The sequence below is a fragment of the Rhinoderma darwinii genome, unplaced genomic scaffold, assembly GCF_050947455.1.
Source record: "Rhinoderma darwinii isolate aRhiDar2 unplaced genomic scaffold, aRhiDar2.hap1 Scaffold_1586, whole genome shotgun sequence".
Classification (NCBI taxonomy): Eukaryota; Metazoa; Chordata; class Amphibia; order Anura; family Rhinodermatidae; genus Rhinoderma; species Rhinoderma darwinii.
This window is the reverse complement of record NW_027461989.1, coordinates 481,451-504,776: the sequence shown is the minus strand read 5'-3', so window position 1 is coordinate 504,776 and position 23,326 is coordinate 481,451. Positions and strand designations below refer to the sequence as shown.

The following is a 23,326-nucleotide window of genomic DNA, read 5'->3' as shown; positions in this document are numbered from 1 at the left end:
ATAATGATCATATATCAGCATGTTACAGTATATCAGAGGGGCAGAGATCAGGACAGGACAGATATGAAGTATAATGATCATATATCAGCATGTTACAGTATATCAGAGGAGCAGAGCTCAGGACAGGACAGATATGGAGTATAATGATCATATATCAGCAGGTTACAGTATATCAGAGGGGCAGAGCTCAGTACAGGACAGATATGAAGTATAATGATCATATATCAGCATGTTACAGTATATCAGAGGAGCAGAGCTCAGGACAGGGCAGATATGAGGTATAATGATCATATATCAGCATGTTACAGTATATCAGAGGAGCAGAGCTCAGGACAGGACAGATATGGAGTATAATGATCATATATCAGCATGTTACAGTATATCAGAGGGGCAGAGCTCAGGACAGGACAGATATGGAGTATAATGATCATATATCCGCATGTTACAGTATATCAGAGGAACAGAGCTCAGGACAGGACAGATATGAGGTATAATGATCATATATCAGCATGTTACAGTATATTAGAGGAGCAGAGCTCAGGACAGGATAGATATGGAGTATAATGATCATATATCAGCATGTTACAGTATATCAGAGGGGCAGAGCTCAGGACAGGGCAGATATGGAGTATAATGATCATATATCAGCATGTTACAGTATATCAGAGGGGCAGAGCTCAGGACAGGGCAGATATGAAGTATAATGATCATATATCAGCATGTTACAGTATATCAGAGGGGCAGAGCTCAGGACAGGACAGATATGAGGTATAATGATCATATATCAGCATGTTACAGTATATCAGAGGGGCAGAGCTCAGGACAGGATAGATATGATATAATACTGAGAAGATTATTATGGGGATAACACACATACCGGTCTAGTGTTGGAATACTTCTATATCTAAGCTGTATATACCTGTACCTTACAGTCAATAATGTACATCATGTAGCATGTGATTTAACGTTTATGTCCCAGTCTGAACAGTTACTTACTTCCTTTACTCGTCTCCACCTCTACAGTTTGGCTAAACCTGCCACATCCAGCTGAAGTCCGAGCCCTGACCTGGAAGACATAGCGAGTGGAGGGCTGGAGTCCGGTCACCACAGCTCGCGTGTCCTTAGCCTTGAGTGTAGAATAGCTCTGCATTTCCTTGTCCTGGGAGTCAAAATCCAATCATTGTCATGATTATAAAACACGATGCACATAATGCGGGGAAGATTCCCGGCCACTCAACCACCACTGTGTCCGTCACCTCTTCAGGTAGAACATGTCAACAGTCCTGCACTGGTCTGCCAGTTCTGTTTCTAATTGTAATGACTTTACCAGCACGACCTTGGATACATCAGGACTACTGGAGGACTATTTGCAGACCACAGATGGCGAGGACGATCCTCTGTCCCACAACCGAGGATCACACTCCACCTCATATAATTACAGCATTTCTCTACTCCACGCTTACCACCTGTATACTACACAATGGCGCAGGCAAGGTGCGCTCCGGGTCTACCTAATGTTTCTCAAATGAACACATTTTCTATTCTATGTCATATTTCCCCCATTTTGGATTATGGAAGCTGAAATAAGAACATTTGGCAATTAATGAAATGACAGCTAAGAAATAGTAGAACGTGTATCTGGCTATGGGAAGCTGCCAACAAGCTATTGGGCATGGGCGCTGGTATCCCCAGTCAATGTCCATGCTCATGTTTGTAAATAATATAAAGTAACAGAGGATGGACGACTGAGAAGAGACATCAGTCCATGCAGTTCAGCCTCTGCTCCTGGGAGAAGACAAGTCCTCATCTTAGGGGAAAAATTCCTTCCCGACTACAAATTTGTCAATCAAAATAAATCCCCGGATCAATTACCAAATCCGGTATTCTAGCAACTAAAACTTGTAATATTATGATTTGCAAGAGCTGCATCCAGTCCCCTGTAAGAATCTATCACTGAATCAGCCGTAGGATGGGGTATAAAATGTCGAGTAAATATGTCAAAAACTGCTTAACGTATCTATAGAGTAATGAACAGCTGGAACTAGTCACCTTCTCAAAGTATTTGATCTCATATTCCAAGATGATGCCGTTGGGCTGGTCGGGTTCTTGCCATATCAGGGTAACGCTATTCTCAGCCGTCTTCTCTTTACGAATGACCACAACCTGAGAAGGGGCTGACAGATGACAGATGCTTTTATAGGAACATTCATTTACTCTACTACATAAAGTGCCTTGTGGATTTATTATATAATCACTTCATTGACAATGACTATTTGCCCTCAATGACTCTTGGTCACACCTTCCAATAATCTCCTCTCTCTTCTGATTCTGCTGCTCAATGGCATCTCTCTCTCCATGAGTTCTATCATTCCATAACTCGTCTCCCTCAGACACTCCTCTCCTTCCATAATGTCTCTTCCTCAGAAACTACTCTCCTTCCATGACTTCCCTCCCTCAGACACTCCTCTCCTTTTATGACTCCTCTCCATTAGACACTCCCCTTCTTCCATGACGCCTTTACATCCATAACTTCTATCATTCTAAGACTCCTCTCCCTCAGACACTTCTCTTCTTCCATGACTTCTCTCCCTAAGACACTTCTCTTCTTCCATGACTCCTCTTCCTCAGACACTTCTCTCCTTCAATGACTTCTCTCCCTCAGACACTTCTCTTCTTCCATGACTTTTCTCCCTCAGACACTCCTCTCCTTCCATGACTCCTCTCCCTCAGACACTCCTTTTCTTCTCTGACTTCTCTTCCTCTAACACTCCTCTTCTTCCATGTCTTGTCTCCCTCAGACACTCCTCTCCTTCCATGACTCCTCTTCCTCAGACACTCCTCTCCTTCCATGACTCCTCTCCCTCAGACACTCCTCTCCTTTCATGACTTATCTTCCTCAGACACTCTTCTTCTTCTATGACTCCTGTCCCTCAGACACTTTTCTTCTATGACTTCTCTCCCTCAGACACTCCTCTCCTTCCATGACTTCTCTCCTTTCCTTTCCTTTCCTTTCCTTCCATGACTTCTCTCCCTCAGACACTACTCTTCTTCCATGACTCCTCTCCCTCAGATACTACTCTTCTTCCATGACTCCTCTCCCTCAGATACTACTCTATTTCCAAGACTCCTGTCCCTCAGACACTACTCTCCTTCCATGACTCCTCTCCCTCAGACACTACTCTTTTTACAAGACTCCTCTCCCTCAGACACTACTCTTTTTCCATGACTCCTCTCCATCAGACACTCCTCTTCTTCTAAGTCTTCTCTTTCTTAGACACTCCTCTCCTTCGATGACTCCTCCCCCTCAGACCATTCTCTTCTTCCATGACTCCTCTCCCTCAGACACTCCTCTCTTTCCAAGACTCCACTCCCTCAGACACTCCTCTCTTTCCATGACTCCTTGCCCTTTATTACATCTTCATTATTTAAAGAAACTCATTATTAGTATTTCCTTTCTTATGTAAGAACTTTCTATCCTTGTTAATAATCATGATTTTAGGGCTTGTGTTCTGTTCTGGCGTTTAGGTCTATAGTATCACCTACTTTTCTAGACTTTGAATGCTTAGATCTTGAGGTTCTCTCCTTCTCTCTATTAGCCTTTTCTTCTGTTTTCAGTGGTATGTCTTCCTAGTGTTTTTGAAGGCCTCTTGTAGGCTCTGACTGACCACACTTAATAAATGGGGGTTCTGGTAATGTTCCCTATTTGGATGTTTTAACTCCTCATTATCACATAAATATATTTCTTTGAATTTTTACTCTTAGTTCCGAATAAACGACCATTTCAGACACAATGAAGTCCCCGGAATTGATGTGTGTGCTTCAAACTTAGCAACCTACACACTGATAACCCAGAACATGAAAAGCACTGACTGGGGAAGTGAATAACATTGGTTGTCTTGTTACAAGGCACCCATCAGGGGGTGGTATATATATCGGGCACAAAGTGAACAGCCAGTTCTTGAAGTTGATGCTGGAAGCAGGAAAAGTGATGATCTGAGTGACTAAAAACACTTTTACATGGGCCAATGATCGAGCCAAACGAGCGTTCATCAACTGATCGAATCGTTCATGCAGCACAAAATATCATCGTTGTCGGCAACGCATCTTCTCCCTGTGTAAACAACGACCTGCTCCTGACATGATGGAGATGGATGGTGACAAGCGGTCGTGGTAACCGGTCCCCATACATTACTGATCGTAGCTCCTTGTGAAACGAGCAAACGAGCGCCGATCAATGAGATATCTCGTTAATTGGTAATAGTTTTTAGGGCCCAAATTGACCCATGTAAAAGGACCCTAAGACACGGACCAAATTGTGATGTCCAGATGACTGTGTCATTTCCAGAACAACGGGTCTTATGGGGTTCTCCCGGTCTTTTAGGATGTTCCCGGTCTTGTGGGGTGTAATGCCCCCACCACACTGCAGGATAACGCCCCCACCACACTGCAGGATAACGCCCCCACCACACTGCGGGATAACGCCCCCGCCGCACTGCAGGATAACGCCCCCGCCACGCTGCAGGATAACGCCCCCGCCACACTGCAGGATAACGCCCCCTCCACACTGCAGGATAACGCCCCCGCCACACTGCAGGATAACGCCCCCGCCGCACTGCAGGATAACGCCCCCGCCACACTGCAGGATAACGCCCCCTCCACACTGCAGGATAACGCCCCCTCCACACTGCGGGATAACGCCCCCGCCACACTACAGGATAACGCCCCCGCCACACTAAGGGATAACGCCCCCGCCACACTGCAGGATAACGCCCCGCCGTACTGCAGGATAACGCCCCCGCCACACTGCAGGATAACGCCCCCGCCACGCTGCAGGATAACGCCCCCGCCACACTGCAGGATAACGCCCCCTCCACACTGCAGGATAACGCCCCCGCCACACTGCAGGATAACGCCCCCGCCGCACTGCAGGATAACGCCCCCGCCACACTGCAGGATAACGCCCCCTCCACACTGCAGGATAACGCCCCCTCCACACTGCGGGATAACGCCCCCGCCACACTACAGGATAACGCCACCACCACACTAAGGGATAACGCCCCCGCCGTACTGCAGGATAACGCCCCCTCCACACTGCGAGATAATGCCCCCGCCACACTACGGGATAACGCCCCCGCCACACTACGGGATAACGCCCCCGCCGCACTGCAGGATAACGCCCCCGCCGTACTGCAGGATAATGCCCCCGCCACACTGCAGGATAACGCCCCCGCCGTACTGCAGGATAACGCCCCCTCCACACTGCGAGATAATGCCCCCGCCACACTGCAGGATAACGCCCCCGCGACGCTGCAGGATAACGCCCCCGCCACGCTGCAGGATAATGCCCCCGCCACACTGCAGGATAACGCCCCCGCCACGCTGCAGGATAACGCCCCCGCCACGCTGCAGGATAACGCCCCCTCCACACTGCAGGATAATGTCCCCGCCACACTGCAGGATAACGCCCCCGCCGTACTGCAGGATAATGCCCCCGCCACACTGCAGGATAACGCCCCCGCCACACTGCAGGATAACGCCCCCGCCGTACTGCAAACATTGTCCAGGAATGATGAGGAACATGACAAAGACGTCTCCAAATTCCCCAGATCTCAGTCCGACCAATTATCTGTGGGATGTGCTGGAGAAACGTCCGATCTGAGGAGGCCGGACCCCACACCTTACAGGATCAGCTACCAGAGACCACGAGACCACTGGAACCTCCAGACGTCTTGTGGAGTACATGACGACGGGTCAGGGCTGTGCGGGGGCACGAGGGCGACTACACAATATTAGGCTGGTGGTTTTAATGTTTTGGCTGATCAGTGTATCAATGTAAAAGCATAAAGTCATCTTGGTATTTAGACGAGCACCACTGAGGATGATGATGATACTAATGATTCTTACACGGTGACACCGCAGAACATCATGGCCGCAGTTGAAGAACTCACAAGTTTTGCGTCGGTTCCTACCTGCCTGGTTCGTGGTTATATTCACAGTTGAGAACATCCGTTGCTCCAAGCTAAAGTCGGACACCCCGTTGACGGCCTCCACCCAGAAGGTGTAGTTCATGTGGGCTTGGAGATTTGCCACTGTAAGTGAGGTCTTTGCGAGGCTCATCTGCTGGGGGGTGTATCGCACACCTCCCCCACAAGGCTCACATTGACCCGCATCCCAAGCACAGCGCCGGCAAATGACATTGTACGTAACATCTCTGCGCCCACCTGTATCCCTCGGTGGGCTCCAATCTAAGGTTATGGTGGTGCCATTAACACTGGAGATCAGATTGATTGGAGCAGAAGGGGGACCTAGCAGGGAAAACACAGGGTTAAGATTACACACAACCCCTGAGGATTATCCAGCAGTAATGCTTCATGTGAGGGGTCCATATGTAGGGGGCAGTATCGTCCTGTCCATGGGATTGTTAATATCTTATGAATAATCTGAGTGGTTTTATGTCTCTTCATATTCCAGTCACTCCCTATTGATGCAATGTGCCCCCCACGGCTGACATATAAAGCCCTGTTCACATCACGTTTCTCCCTACGTTTCGCTTACACAGCGGGAAAGGTCTTAACGTGAACACTAAATGTGTCTATAGGGCTCCATGGTGGCCTCAGTCTGTCCGGTATACAGTGTGTGAGTATATTGCAATAAAAAGGTATGGAATAGTGTAGTAGACGGTCCTTCCATCCCACCCGATCCCACAAAAAAAGTACACCCCTGCGGTAGATGTTTTTTACATGGGAGTATCTGGGTGATGTCTGGGACTGCAGGGCATGGGTCACAGGCTGATGGGCACACGTGTCTGGGCTTTGTAATAGCGTCATTATATGGGGACGGATCCGTTACACGGAGGTCTACAGCATTTCCACCATTACTACATCTTCACGTACATGCAATAATTACGCCACTTGTATAAAGATGTCACAGAGTCCCTAACCCCGCTGTGCCCATATAAATGCTACAAGTTCACTACGTTCTCATTTCTGGCCTCGATTTTAGAATATTTAGGACATGTGGCAACTAGAGATCATGCAGTGCGGATATAGAGGAGAATGGGCTTTCCATACGTTGGCTCCACATTGTCCCATCTGAGGTGGAGAGTCCCACGTTCACCCAACAGCCACTCATGACTGCTTCTTTGTAGGGTTGGCGGACGCCTCTCCTGGACTCATTTCCTCTAATGTGGCAGAATCTGGGTAGAGGGAAAGCCCCGATAGTTCCTCCTACATCTTGGGGAAACTTGATCTCCCCCCCCCCCCGAATCCCTATAGCAGCTGCATGGGCCGCGTCCTTGAAGTGTAAGCCTTAATATTATCACGTGTGGTTATACCGGGGAGAGATTCAATGAAGGACCTCTTAGTTTCAGGTGGGACGAGGGCACATGGCACTACTTATCTGGAGGTCTCCTCTTCTGTCCAGTAACCAAACCTTCTCAGATCCCATTTCTGGTTGTGTTTTGCTTTAAGAACTGAAGAACTTGAAGCTAAAGATGCTGAAACCCCGACGATTCCCTACCCAGCAGCCGTACTATAGAGAATACAAAGTTCTCCGCAGAACGGCCGCCTCACCCCTTCCTGATGTGCCTCGTGTAAGGAGTTCTGGTATTAGACTCACGTGTGCAGGCCGTAGAGGGGGGATCGGTGGAGCAGCGGTAATAGTTGGTATCACATTCACAAATCTGGGAGGCCAAGGTGTCCGAAAGACTAAATGGTGGGCACTTTGAGCATAGCTGGTCTCCAGGTGACGACTTGTAGTATCCAAGATCACAGGCTGCAAAATAAAACAAAGGCCAAGTCCACATTATAAGAGTCATAGACCTGGACCCGTCCCACAACTTACCCAGAGGGGTGGCCGCTTTCTAAAACGAGTTCTGTATTCTGTCACAGACAACTTTATGTGGCCCCATCACTTACCCTTGGGCTTCATTACAGGAGCCCCTGCTCCTCCGGAACTGCTTAGTAAACAGCGGAAGGCGAGATTATCCCATCCATAGCTTTTAACATGGCGGCAGTTAGAGGATTTGGTCACAAGACCACCTTCCCCGTATCTGCGCAGAACTTTAGCAGCAAAGTTTATCTATTTAAACAGGTTCTTTTTAGGGACCAATTCAGTTCTGAAGTGGTTTTGAGGGACCGATATATTAGACCCCCTCCCCCACGATAGATAACGCCATTTTAAAAACTGAACCCCTCAACCTGTTCGAAAAGCATTTTGTAAGGTTCTGAACCCGTGAGGTGTTTCACGAGAATCTTAGCAAAGTGAAGGGAAAGGTACAAATGTCATTTTCTGCAGATATTCAATGTTAATCCTTTACTTCGGATGATAACAGAGAAACACAGCTCAATATTTATTACCCTAATTCTGCCGTTTTTAGAAGTATCCCACAAGTGGCCCTAGTGTGCTACGTGACTGAAACACCGGCCTCAGAAAAGAAGGAGCACCATGTGGAGACCCCTCAAGGAAATCCTCTTGAAGTGCAGTCAGAATCTTTACCCCTCAGACGTTACAAAGATTTTATTAGAATTGGGCAGTGAAAATGAGAAAAAATAATCCCAATCAAAATGTCTCAAGAAATAGAGAAAAAGTACCACAAACTTTGTTACACAATATTAGAGTACAACAATATCCCATATGTGTCTGTAAACTGCTGTGTAGGCACAAAGCAGAGCTCAGAAGGGAGGGAGCGCAATGTGAAATATAATTGTCCTCCTCACATATTACATATACCCTGATGTACTCCTCACATATTACATATACCCTGATGTACTCCTCACATATTACATATATCCTGATGTATTCCTCACATATTACATATATCCTGATGTACTCCTCACATATTACATATATCCTGATGTACTCCTCACATATTACATATATCCTGATGTATTCCTCACATATATCCTGATGTACTCCTCACATATTACATATATCCTGATGTACTCCTCACAGATTACATATACCCTGATGTACGCCTCACATATTACATATATCCTGATGTACTCCTCACATATTACATATACCCTGATGTACTACTCACATATTACATATACCCTGATGTACTCCTCACATATTACATATATCCTGATGTACTCCTCACATATTACATATATCCTGATGTACTCCTCACATATTACATATACCCTGATGTACTCCTCACATATTACATATATCCTGATGTACTCCTCACATATTACATATACCCTGATGTACTCCTCACATATTACATATACCCTGATGTACTACTCACATATTACATATACCCTGATGTACTCCTCACATATTACATATACCCTGATGTACTCCTCACATATTACATATACCCTGATGTACTCCTCACATATTACATATATCCTGATGTACTCCTCACATATTACATATACCCTGATGTACTCCTCACATATTACATATACCCTGATGTACTCCTCACACATTACATATACCCTGATGTACTCCTCACACATTACATATACCCTGATGTACTCCTCACATATTACATATATCCTGATGTACTCCTCACATATTACATATACCCTGATGTACTCCTCACATATTACATATATCCTGATGTACTCCTCACATATTACATATACCCTGATGTACTCCTCACATATTACATATACCCTGATGTACTCCTCACATATTACATAAATCCTGATGTACTCCTCACATATTACATGTATCCTGATGTACTCCTCACATATTACATATATCCTGATGTGCTCCTCACATATTACATATACCCTGATGTACTCCTCACATATTACATATACCCTGATGTACTCCTCACATATTACATATATCCTGATGTACTCCTCACATATTACATATATCCTGATGTACTCACATATTACATATACCCTGATGTACTCCTCACATATTACATATACCCTGATGTACTCCTCACATATTACATATACCCTGATGTACTCCTCACATATTACATATACCCTGATGTGCTCCTCACATATTACATATACCCTGATGTACTCCACACATATTACATATATCCTGATGTACTCCTCACATATTACATATACCCTGATGTACTCCTCACATATTACATATACCCTGATGTACTCCTCACATATTACATATACCCTGATGTACTCCTCACATATTACATATATCCTGATGTACTCCTCACATATTACATATACCCTGATGTACTCCTCACATATTACATATACCCTGATGTACTCCTCACATATTACATATATCCTGATGTACTCCTCACATATTACATATACCCTGATGTACTCCTCACATATTACATATACCCTGATGTACTCCTCACATATTACATATATCCTGATGTACTCCTCACATATTATATATATCCAAATGTACTCCTCACATATTATATATATCCTGATGTACTCCTCACATATCACATATACCCTGATGTACTCCTCACATATTACATATACCCTGATGTACTCCTCACATATTACATATATCCTGATGTGCTCCTCACATATTACATATATCCTGATGTACTCCTCACATATTACATATACACTGATGTACTCCTCACATATTACATATATCCTGATGTACTCCTCACATATTACATATATCCTGATGTACTCCTCACATATTACATATATCCTGATGTGCTCCTCACATATTACATATACCCTGATGTACTCCTCACATATTACATATATCCTGATGTGCTCCTCACATATTACATATATCCTGATGTACTCCTCACATATTACATATACACTGATGTACTCCTCACATATTACATATATCCTGATGTACTCCTCACATATTACATATACCCTGATGTACTCCTCACATATTACATATACCCTGATGTACTCCTCACATATTACATACACCCTGATGTACTCCTCACATATTACATACACCCTGATGTACTCCTCACATATTACATATATCCTGATGTACTCCTCACGTATTACATATACTCTGATGTACTCCTCACATATTACATATACCCTGATGTACTCCTCACATATTACATGTATCCTGATGTACTCCTCACATATTACATATACCCTGATGTACTCCTCACATATTACATATATCCTGATGTACTTCTCACATATTACATATACCCTGATGTACTCCTCACATATTACATATATCCTGATGTATTCCTCACATATTACATATATCCTGATGTACTCCTCACATATTACATATACCCTGATGTACTCCTCACATATTACATATATCCTGATGTACTTCTCACATATTACATATACCCTGATGTACTCCTCACATATTACATATATCCTGATGTATTCCTCACATATTACATATACCCTGATGTACTCCTCACATATTACATATACCCTGATGTACTCCTCACATATTACATATATCCTGATGTGCTCCTCACATATTACATATATCCTGATGTACTCCTCACATATTACATATACACTGATGTACTCCTCACATATTACATATATCCTGATGTACTCCTCACATATTACATATATCCTGATGTGCTCCTCACATATTACATATACCCTGATGTACTCCTCACATATTACATATACCCTGATGTACTCCTCACATATTACATATACCCTGATGTACTCCTCACATATTACATATATCCTGATGTGCTCCTCACATATTACATATATCCTGATGTACTCCTCACATATTACATATACACTGATGTACTCCTCACATATTACATATATCCTGATGTACTCCTCACATATTACATATATCCTGATGTACTCCTCACATATTACATACATCCTGATGTACTCCGCACTGATTACATATATCCTGATGTACTCCTCACATATTACATATATCCTGATGTACTCCTCACATATTACATATACCCTGATGTACTCCTCACATATTACATATACCCTGATGTACTCCTCACATATTACACATACCCTGATGTACTACTCACATATTACATATATCCTGATGTACTCCTCACATATTACATACATCCTGATGTGCTCCTCACATATTACAATATCCTGATGTACTCCTCACATATTACATATATCCTGATGTACTCCTCACATATTACATATATCCTGATGTACTCCTCACATATCACATATACCCTGATGTACTCCTCACATATCACATATACCCTGATGTACTCCTCACATATTACATATACCCTGATGTACTCCTCACATATTACATATACCCTGATGTACTCCTTACATATTTACATATATCCTGATGTACTCCTTCACATATTACATATATCCTGATGTACTCCTCACATATTACATATACCCTGATGTACTCCTCACATATTACATATACCCTGATGTACTCCTCACATATTACATATATCCTGATGTACTCCTCACATATTACATATATCTGATGTACTCCTCACATATTATATATATCCAAATGTACTCCTCACATATTATATATATCCTGATGTACTCCTCACATATTACATATATCCTGATGTACTCCTCACATATTACATATATCCTGATGTACTCCTCACACATTACATATATCCTGATGTATTCCTCACATATTACATATACCCTGATGTACTCCTCACAGATTACATATACCCTGATGTACTCCTCACATATTACATATATCCTGATGTACTCCTCACATATTACATATACCCCTGATGTGCTCCTCACATATTACATATACCCTGATGTACTCCTCACATATTACATATACCCTGATGTACTCCTCACATATTACATATATCCTGATGTACTCCTCACATATTACATACACCCTGATGTACTCCTCACATATTACATACACCCTGATGTACTCCTCACATATTACATATATTCCTGATGTACTCCTCACGTATTACATATACTCTGATGTACTCCTCACATATTACATATACCCTGATGTACTCCTCACATATTACATGTATCCTGATGTACTCCTCACATATTACATATACCCTGATGTACTCCTCACATATTACATATATCCTGATGTACTCCTCACATATTACATATACCCTGATGTACTCCTCACATATTACATATATCCTGATGTACTTCTCACATATTACATATACCCTGATGTACTCCTCACAGATTACATATATCCTGATGTACTCCTCACATATTACATATACCCTGATGTACTCCTCACATATTACATATATCCTGATGTACTCCTCACATATTACATATATCCTGATGTACTCCTCACATATTACATATACCCTGATGTACTCCTCACATATTACACATACCCTGATGTACTCCTCACATATTACATATACCCTGATGTACTCCTCACATATTACAATATCCTGATGTACTCCTCACATATTACATATACACTGATGTACTCCTCACATATTACATATACCCTGATGTACTCCTCACATATTACATATACCCTGATGTACTCCTCACATATTACATATATCCTGATGTACTCCTCACAAATTACATATATCCTGATGTACTCCTCACACATTACATATATCCTGATGTACTCCTCACATATTACATATACCCTGATGTACTCCTCACATATCACATATACCCTGATGTACTCCTCACATATCACATATACCCTGATGTACTCCTCACATATTACATATACCCTGATGTACTCCTCACATATTACATATATCCTGATGTACTCCTCACATATTACATATACCCTGATGTACTCCTCACATATTACATATACCCTGATGTACTCCTCACATATTACATATATCCTGATGTACTCCTCACATATTACATAAACCCTGATGTACTCCTCACATATTACATATATCCTGATGTACTCCTCACATATTACATATATCCTGGTGTACTCCTCACATATCACATATACCCTGATGTGCTCCTCACATATTACATATATCCTGATGTACTCCTCACATATTACATATACCCTGATGTACTCCTCACATATTACATATACCCTGATGTACTCCTCACATATTACATATACCCTGATGTAATCCTCACATATTACATATACCCTGATGTACTCCTCACATATTACATATACCCTGATGTACTCCTCACATATTACATATACCCTGATGTACTCCTCACATATTACATATACCCTGATGTACTCCTCACATATTACATATACTCTGATGTACTCCGCACATATTACATATACCCTGATGTACTCCTCACATATTACATATATCCTGATGTACTCCTCACATATTACATATATCCTGATGTACTCCTCACATATTACATATACCCTGATGTACTCCGCACATATTACATATACCCTGATGTACTCCTCACATATTACATATATCCTGATGTACTCCTCACATATTACATATACCCTGATGTACTCCTCACATATTACATATATCCTGATGTACTCCTCACATATTACATATATCCTGGTGTACTCCTCACATATTACATATACCCTGATGTACTCCTCACATATCACATATACCCTGATGTACTCCTCACATATTACATATATCCTGATGTACTCCTCACATATTACATATACCCTGATGTACTCCTCACATATTACATATACCCTGATGTACTCCTCACATATTACATATACCCTGATGTACTCCTCACATATTACATATACCCTGATGTACTCCTCACATATTACATATACCCTGATGTACTCCTCACATATTACATATACCCTGATGTACTCCTCACATATTACATATACCCTGATGTACTCCTCACATATTACATATACTCTGATGTACTCCGCACATATTACATATACCCTGATGTACTCCTCACATATTACATATATCCTGATGTACTCCTCACATATTACATATATCCTGATGTACTCCTCACATATTACATATACCCTGATGTACTCCGCACATATTACATATACCCTGATGTACTCCTCACATATTACATATATCCTGATGTACTCCTCACATATTACATATACCCTGATGTGCTCCTCACATATTACATATACCCTGATGTACTCCTCACATATTACATATATCCTGATGTACTCCTCACATATTACATATACCCTGATGTACTCCTCACATATTACATATACCCTGATGTACTCCTCACATATTACATATATCCCTGATGTCCTCCTCACAGATTACATATATCCTGATGTCCTCCTCACAGATTACATATATCCTGATGTACTCCTCACATATTACATATATCCTGATGTACTCCTCACATATTACATACACCCTGATGTACTCCTCACATATTACATATACCCTGATGTGCTCCTCACATATTACATATATCCTGATGTACTCCTCACATATTACATATACCCTGATGTACTCCTCACATATTACATATACCCTGATGTACTCCTCACATATTACATATATCCTGATGTACTCCTCACATATTACATATATCCTGATGTACTCCTCACATATCACATATACCCTGATGTACTCCTCACATATTACATATATCCTGATGTACTCCTCACATATTACATATATCCTGATGTACTCCTCACATATCACATATACCCTGATGTACTCCTCACATATTACATATATCCTGATGTACTACTCACATATTACATATACCCTGATGTACTCCTCACATATTACATATATCCTGATGTGCTACTCACATATTACATATATCCTGATGTACTCCTCACATATTACATATATCCTGATGTACTCCTCACATATTACATATACCCTGATGTACTCCTCACATATTACATATACCCTGATGTACTCCTCACATATTACATATACCCTGATGTACTCCTCACATATTACATATACCCTGATGTACTCCTCACATATTACATATATCCTGATGTCCTCACATATTACATATACCCTGATGTACTCCTCACATATTATATATATCCTGATGTACTCCTCACATATTACATATATCCTGATGTACTCCTCACATATTACATATACCCTGATGTACTCCTCACATATTACATATATCCCGATGTACTCCTCACATATTACATATATCCCGATGTACTCCTCACATATCACATATATCCTGATGTACTCCTCACATATTACATATACCCTGATGTACTCCTCACATATTACATATATCGTGATGTACTCCTCACAGATTACATATATCCTGATCTACTCCTCACATATTACATGTACCCTGATGTACTCCTCACATGTTACATATATCCTGATGTACTTCTCACATATTACATATACCCTGATGTACTCCTCACATATTACATATACCCTGATGTACTCCTCACATATTACATATATCCTGATGTACTCCTCACATATTACATGTATCCTGATGTACTCCTCACATATTACATATATCCTGATGTACTCCTCACATATTACATATACCCTGATGTACTCCTCACATATTACATATATCCTGATGTACTCCTCACATATTACATATACCCTGATGTACTCCTCACATATTACATATATCCTGATGTACTCCTCACATATTACATATATCCTGATGTACTCCTCACATATTACATATACCCTGATTTACTCCTCACATATTACATGTATCCTGATGTACTCCTCACATATTACATATATCCTGATGTACTCCTCACATATTACATATATCCTGATGTACTCCTCACATATTACATATATCCTGATGTACTCCTCACATATTACATATATCCTGATGTACTCCTCACATATTACATATATCCTGATGTACTCCTCACATATTACATATACACTGATGTACTCCTCACTTATTACATATATCCTGATGTACTCCTCACATATTACATATACCCTGATTTACTCCTCACATATTACATGTATCCTGATGTACTCCTCACATATTACATGTACCCTGATGTACTCCTCACATATTACATATACCCTGATGTACTCCTCACATATTACATATATCCTGATGTACTCCTCACATATTACATATATCCTGATGTACTCTTCACATATTACATATATCCTGATGTACTCCTCACATATTACATATACCCTGATGTACTCCTCACATATTACATATATCCTGATGTACTCCTCACATATTACATATACCCTGATGTACTCCTCACATATTACATATATCCCTGATGTACTCCTCACATATTACATATATCCTGATGTACTCCTCACATATTACATATATCCTGATGTACTCCGCACATATTACATATATCCTGATGTACTCCTCACATATTACATATACCCTGATGTACTCCTCACATATTACATATATCCTGATGTACTCCTCACATATTACATATATCCTGATGTACTCCGCACATATTACATATATCCTGATGTACTCCTCACATATTACATATACCCTGATGTACTCCTCACATATTACATATATCCTGATGTACTCCTCACATATTACATATATCCTGATGTACTCCTCACATATTACATATATCCTGATGTACTCCGCACATATTACATATATCCTGATGTACTCCTCACATATTACATATACCCTGATGTACTCCTCACATATTACATATATCCCTGATGTACTCCTCACATATTACATACACCCTGATGTACTCCTCACACATTACATATACCCTGATGTACTCCTCACATATTACATATATCCTGATGTACTCCTCACATATTACATATATCCTGATGTACCCTCACATATTACATATACCCTGATGTACTCCTCACATATTACATATACCCTGATGTACTCCTCACATATTACATATATCCTGATGTACTCCTCACATATTACACACACCCTGATGTACTCCTCACATATTACATATACCCTGATGTACTCCTCACATATTACATATACCCTGATGTACTCCTCACATATTACATATATCCTGATGTACCCTCACATATTACATATACCCTGATGTACTCCTCACATATACCCTGATGTACTCCTCACATATTACATATACCCTGATGTACTCCTCACAGATTACATATACCCTGATGTACTCCTCACATATTACATATACCCTGATGTACTCCTCACATATTACATATATCCTGATGTCCTCCTCACATATTACATATATCCTGATGTACTCCTCACATATTACATATATCCTGATGTACTCCTCACATATTACATATATCCTGATGTACTCCTCACATATTACATATACCCTGATGTACTCCTCACATATTACATATATCCTGATGTACTCCTCACATATTACATATACCCTGATGTACTCCTCACATATTACATATACCCTGATGTATTCCTCACATATTACATATACCCTGATGTACTCCTCACATATTACATATACCCTGATGTACTCCTCACATATTACATATACCCTGATGTACTCCTCACATATTACATATATCCTGATGTACTCCTCACATATTACATATACCCTGATGTACTCCTCACATATTACATATACCCTGATGTACTCCTCACATATTACATATATCCTGATGTACTCCTCACATATTACATATACCCTGATGTACTGCTCACATATTACATCTATACTGATGTACTCCTCACATATTACATATATCCTGATGTACTCCTCACATATTACATATACCCTGATGTACTCCTCACATATTACATATATCCTGATGTACTCCTCACATATTACATATACCCTGATGTACTGCTCACATATTAAATATATCCTGATGTACTCCTCACATATTACATATACCCTGATATACTCCCCACATATTACATATACCCTGATGTACTCCTCACATATTACATACACCCTGATGTACTCCTCACATATTACATATATCCTGATGTACCCTCACATATTACCTATACCCTGATGTACTCCTCACATATTACATATACCCTGATGTACTCCTCACATATTACATATATCCTGATGTACTCCTCACATATTACATATATCCTGATGTACTCCTCACATATTACATACACCCTGATGTACTCCTCACATATTACATATATCCTGATGTACCCTCACATATTACATATACCCTGATGTACTCCTCACATATTACATATACCCTGATGTACTCCTCACATATTACATATATCCTGATGTACTCCTCACATATTACATATATCCTGATGTACTCCTCACATATTACATATATCCTGATGTACTCCTCACATATTACATATATCCTGATGTACTCCTCACATATTACATATACCCTGATGTACTCCTCACATATTACATACACCCTGATGTACTCCTCACATATTACATACACCCTGATGTACTCCTCACATATTACATATACCCTGATGTACACCTCACATATTACATATACCCTGATGTACTCGTCACATATTACATATACCCTGATGTACTCCTCACATATTACATATACCCTGATGTACTCCTCACATATTACATATACCCTGATATACTCCCCACATATTACATATACCCTGATGTACTCCTCACATATTACATATATCCTGATGTACTCCTCACATATTACATATATCCTGATGTACTCCTCACATATTACATATATCCTGATGTACTCCTCACATATTACATATACCCTGATGTACTCCTCACAGATTACATATATCCTGATGTACTCCTCACATATTACATATATCCTGATGTACTCCTCACATATTACATATATCCTGATGTACTCCTCACATATTACATATATCCTGATGTACTCCTCACATATTACATATATCCTGATGTACTCCTCACATATTACATATACCCTGATGTACTCCTCACATATTACATATATCCTGATGTACTCCTCACATATTACATATATCCTGATGTACTCCTCACATATTACATATATCCTGATGTACTCCTCACATATTACATATATCCTGATGTACTCCTCACATATTACATATATCCTGATGTACTCCTCACATATTACATATATCCTGATGTACTCCTCACATATTACATACACCCTGATGTACTCCTCACATATTACATATATCCTGATGTACTCCTCACATATTACATACACCCTGATGTACTCCTCACATATTACATATATCCTGATGTACTCCTCACATATTACATACACCCTGATGTACTCCTCACATATTACATATATCCTGATGTACTCCCCACATATTACATATACCCTGATGTACTCCTCACATATTACATATACCCTGATGTACTCCTCACATATTACATATACCCTGATGTACTCCTCACATATTACATATACCCTGATGTACTCCTCACATATTACATATACCCTGATGTACTCCTCACATATTACATATATCCTGATGTACTCCTCACATATTACATATATCCTGATGTACTCCTCACATATTACATATATCCTGATGTACTCCTCACATATTACATATATCCTGATGTACTCCTCACATATTACATATATCCTGATGTACTCCTCACATATTACATATACCCTGATGTACTCCTCACATATTACATATATCCTGATGTACTCCTCACATATATCCTGATGTACTCCGCACATATTACATATACCCTGATGTACTCCGCACATATTACATATATCCTGATGTACTCCACACATATTACATATACCCTGATGTACTCCTCACATATTACATATATCCTGATGTACTCCTCACATATTACATATATCCTGATGTACTCCTCACATATTACATATATCCTGATGTACTCCTCACATATTACATATACCCTGATGTACTCCTCACATATTACATATATCCTGATGTACTCCTCACATATTACATATATCCTGATGTACTCCTCACATATTACATATATCCTGATGTACTCCTCACATATTACATATACCCTGATGTACTCCTCACATATTACATATATCCTGATGTACTCCTCACATATTACATATATCCTGATGTACTCCTCACATATTACATATATCCTGATGTACTCCTCACATATTACATATATCCTGATGTACTCCTCACATATTACATATATCCTGATGTACTCCTCACATATTACATATATCCTGATGTACTCCTCACATATTACATACACCCTGATGTACTCCTCACATATTACATATATCCTGATGTACTCCTCACATATTACATACACCCTGATGTACTCCTCACATATTACATATATCCTGATGTACTCCTCACATATTACATACACCCTGATGTACTCCTCACATATTACATATATCCTGATGTACTCCCCACATATTACATATACCCTGATGTACTCCTCACATATTACATATACCCTGATGTACTCCTCACATATTACATATACCCTGATGTACTCCTCACATATTACATATACCCTGATGTACTCCTCACATATTACATATACCCTGATGTACTCCTCACATATTACATATATCCTGATGTACTCCTCACATATTACATATATCCTGATGTACTCCTCACATATTACATATATCCTGATGTACTCCTCACATATTACATATATCCTGATGTACTCCTCACATATTACATATATCCTGATGTACTCCTCACATATTACATATACCCTGATGTACTCCTCACATATTACATATATCCTGATGTACTCCTCACATATATCCTGATGTACTCCGCACATATTACATATACCCTGATGTACTCCGCACATATTACATATATCCTGATGTACTCCACACATATTACATATACCCTGATGTACTCCTCACATATTACATATATCCTGATGTACTCCTCACATATTACATATATCCTGATGTACTCCTCACATATTACATATATCCTGATGTACTCCTCACATATTACATATACCCTGATGTACTCCTCACATATTACATATATCCTGATGTACTCCTCACACATTACATATACCCTGATGTACTCCTCACATATTACATATATCCTGATGTACTCCACACATATTACATATATCCTGATGTTCTCCTCACATATTACATATATCCTGATGTTCTCCTCACATATTACATATATCCTGATGTACTCCTCACATATATCCTGATGTACTCCTCACATATTACATATACCCTGATGTACTCCTCACATATTACATATATCCTGATGTACTCCACACATATTACATATACCCTGATGTACTCCTCACATATTACATATATCCTGATGTTCTCCTCACATATTACATATATCCTGATGTTCTCCTCACATATTACATATATCCTGATGTACTCCTCACATATATCCTGATGTACTCCTCACATATTACATATACCCTGATGTACTCCTCACATATTACATATATCCTGATGTACTCCACACATATTACATATACCCTGATGTACTCCTCACATATTACATATATATCCTGATGTACTCCTCACATATTACATATACCCTGATGTACTCCTCACATATTACATATATCCTGATGTACTCCTCACATATTACATATACCCTGATGTACTCCTCACATATTACATATATCCTGATGTACTCCTCACATATTACATATACCCTGATGTACTCCTCACATATTACATATATCCTGATGTACTCCTCACATATTACATATACCCTGATGTACTCCCCACATATTACATATACCCTGATGTACTCCTCACATATTACATACACCCTGATGTACTCCTCACATATTACATATATCCTGATGTACCCTCACATATTACCTATACCCTGATGTACTCCTCACATATTACATATACCCTGATGTACTCCTCACATATTACATATATCCTGATGTACTCCTCACATATTACCTATACCCTGATGTACTCCTCACATATTACATATACCCTGATGTACTCCTCACATATTACCTATACCCTGATGTACTCCTCACATATTACATATATCCTGATGTACTCCTCACATATTACCTATACCCTGATGTACTCCTCACATATTACATATACCCTGATGTACTCCTCACATATTACCTATACCCTGATGTACTCCTCACATATTACATATATCCTGATGTACTCCTCACATATTACATATATCCTGATGTACTCCTCACATATTACATATACCCTGATGTACTCCTCACATATTACATATATCCTGATGTACTCCTCACATATTACATATATCCTGATGTACTCCTCACATATTACATATATCCTGATGTACTCCTCACATATTACATATATCCTGATGTACTCCTCACATATTACATATATCCTGATGTACTCCTCACATATTACATATACCCTGATGTACTCCTCACATATTACATATATCCTGATGTACTCCTCACATATTACATATATCCTGATGTACTCCTCACATATTACATATATCCTGATGTACTCCTCACATATTACATATACCCTGATGTACTCCTCACATATTACATATATCCTGATGTACTCCTCACATATTACATATACCCTGATGTACTCCTCACATATTACATATATCCTGATGTACTCCTCACATATTACATATATCCTGATGTACTCCTCACATATTACATATATCCT

The 23,326-nt window shown here is 40.0% G+C and overlaps 1 protein-coding gene across 1 annotated transcript in view; it reads right to left on the bottom strand.

Annotated features, from left to right (window-relative positions):
- Positions 1-996: 996 nt before the first annotated feature.
- Positions 997-23,326, bottom strand: part of LOC142699462 (ephrin type-A receptor 8-like) — a gene marked incomplete at its 3' end in the record, with an annotated part of 80,368 nt that continues 58,038 nt past the window's right edge. The window contains exons 4-7 of the mRNA XM_075848052.1: positions 7,618-7,773; positions 5,970-6,305; positions 2,050-2,174; positions 997-1,159 (exon numbers count right to left, since the gene is read on the bottom strand). Of these exons, the coding sequence (XP_075704167.1) occupies positions 997-1,159; positions 2,050-2,174; positions 5,970-6,305; positions 7,618-7,773 (780 nt within the window). The remainder of the gene's footprint in view (positions 1,160-2,049; positions 2,175-5,969; positions 6,306-7,617; positions 7,774-23,326) is intronic.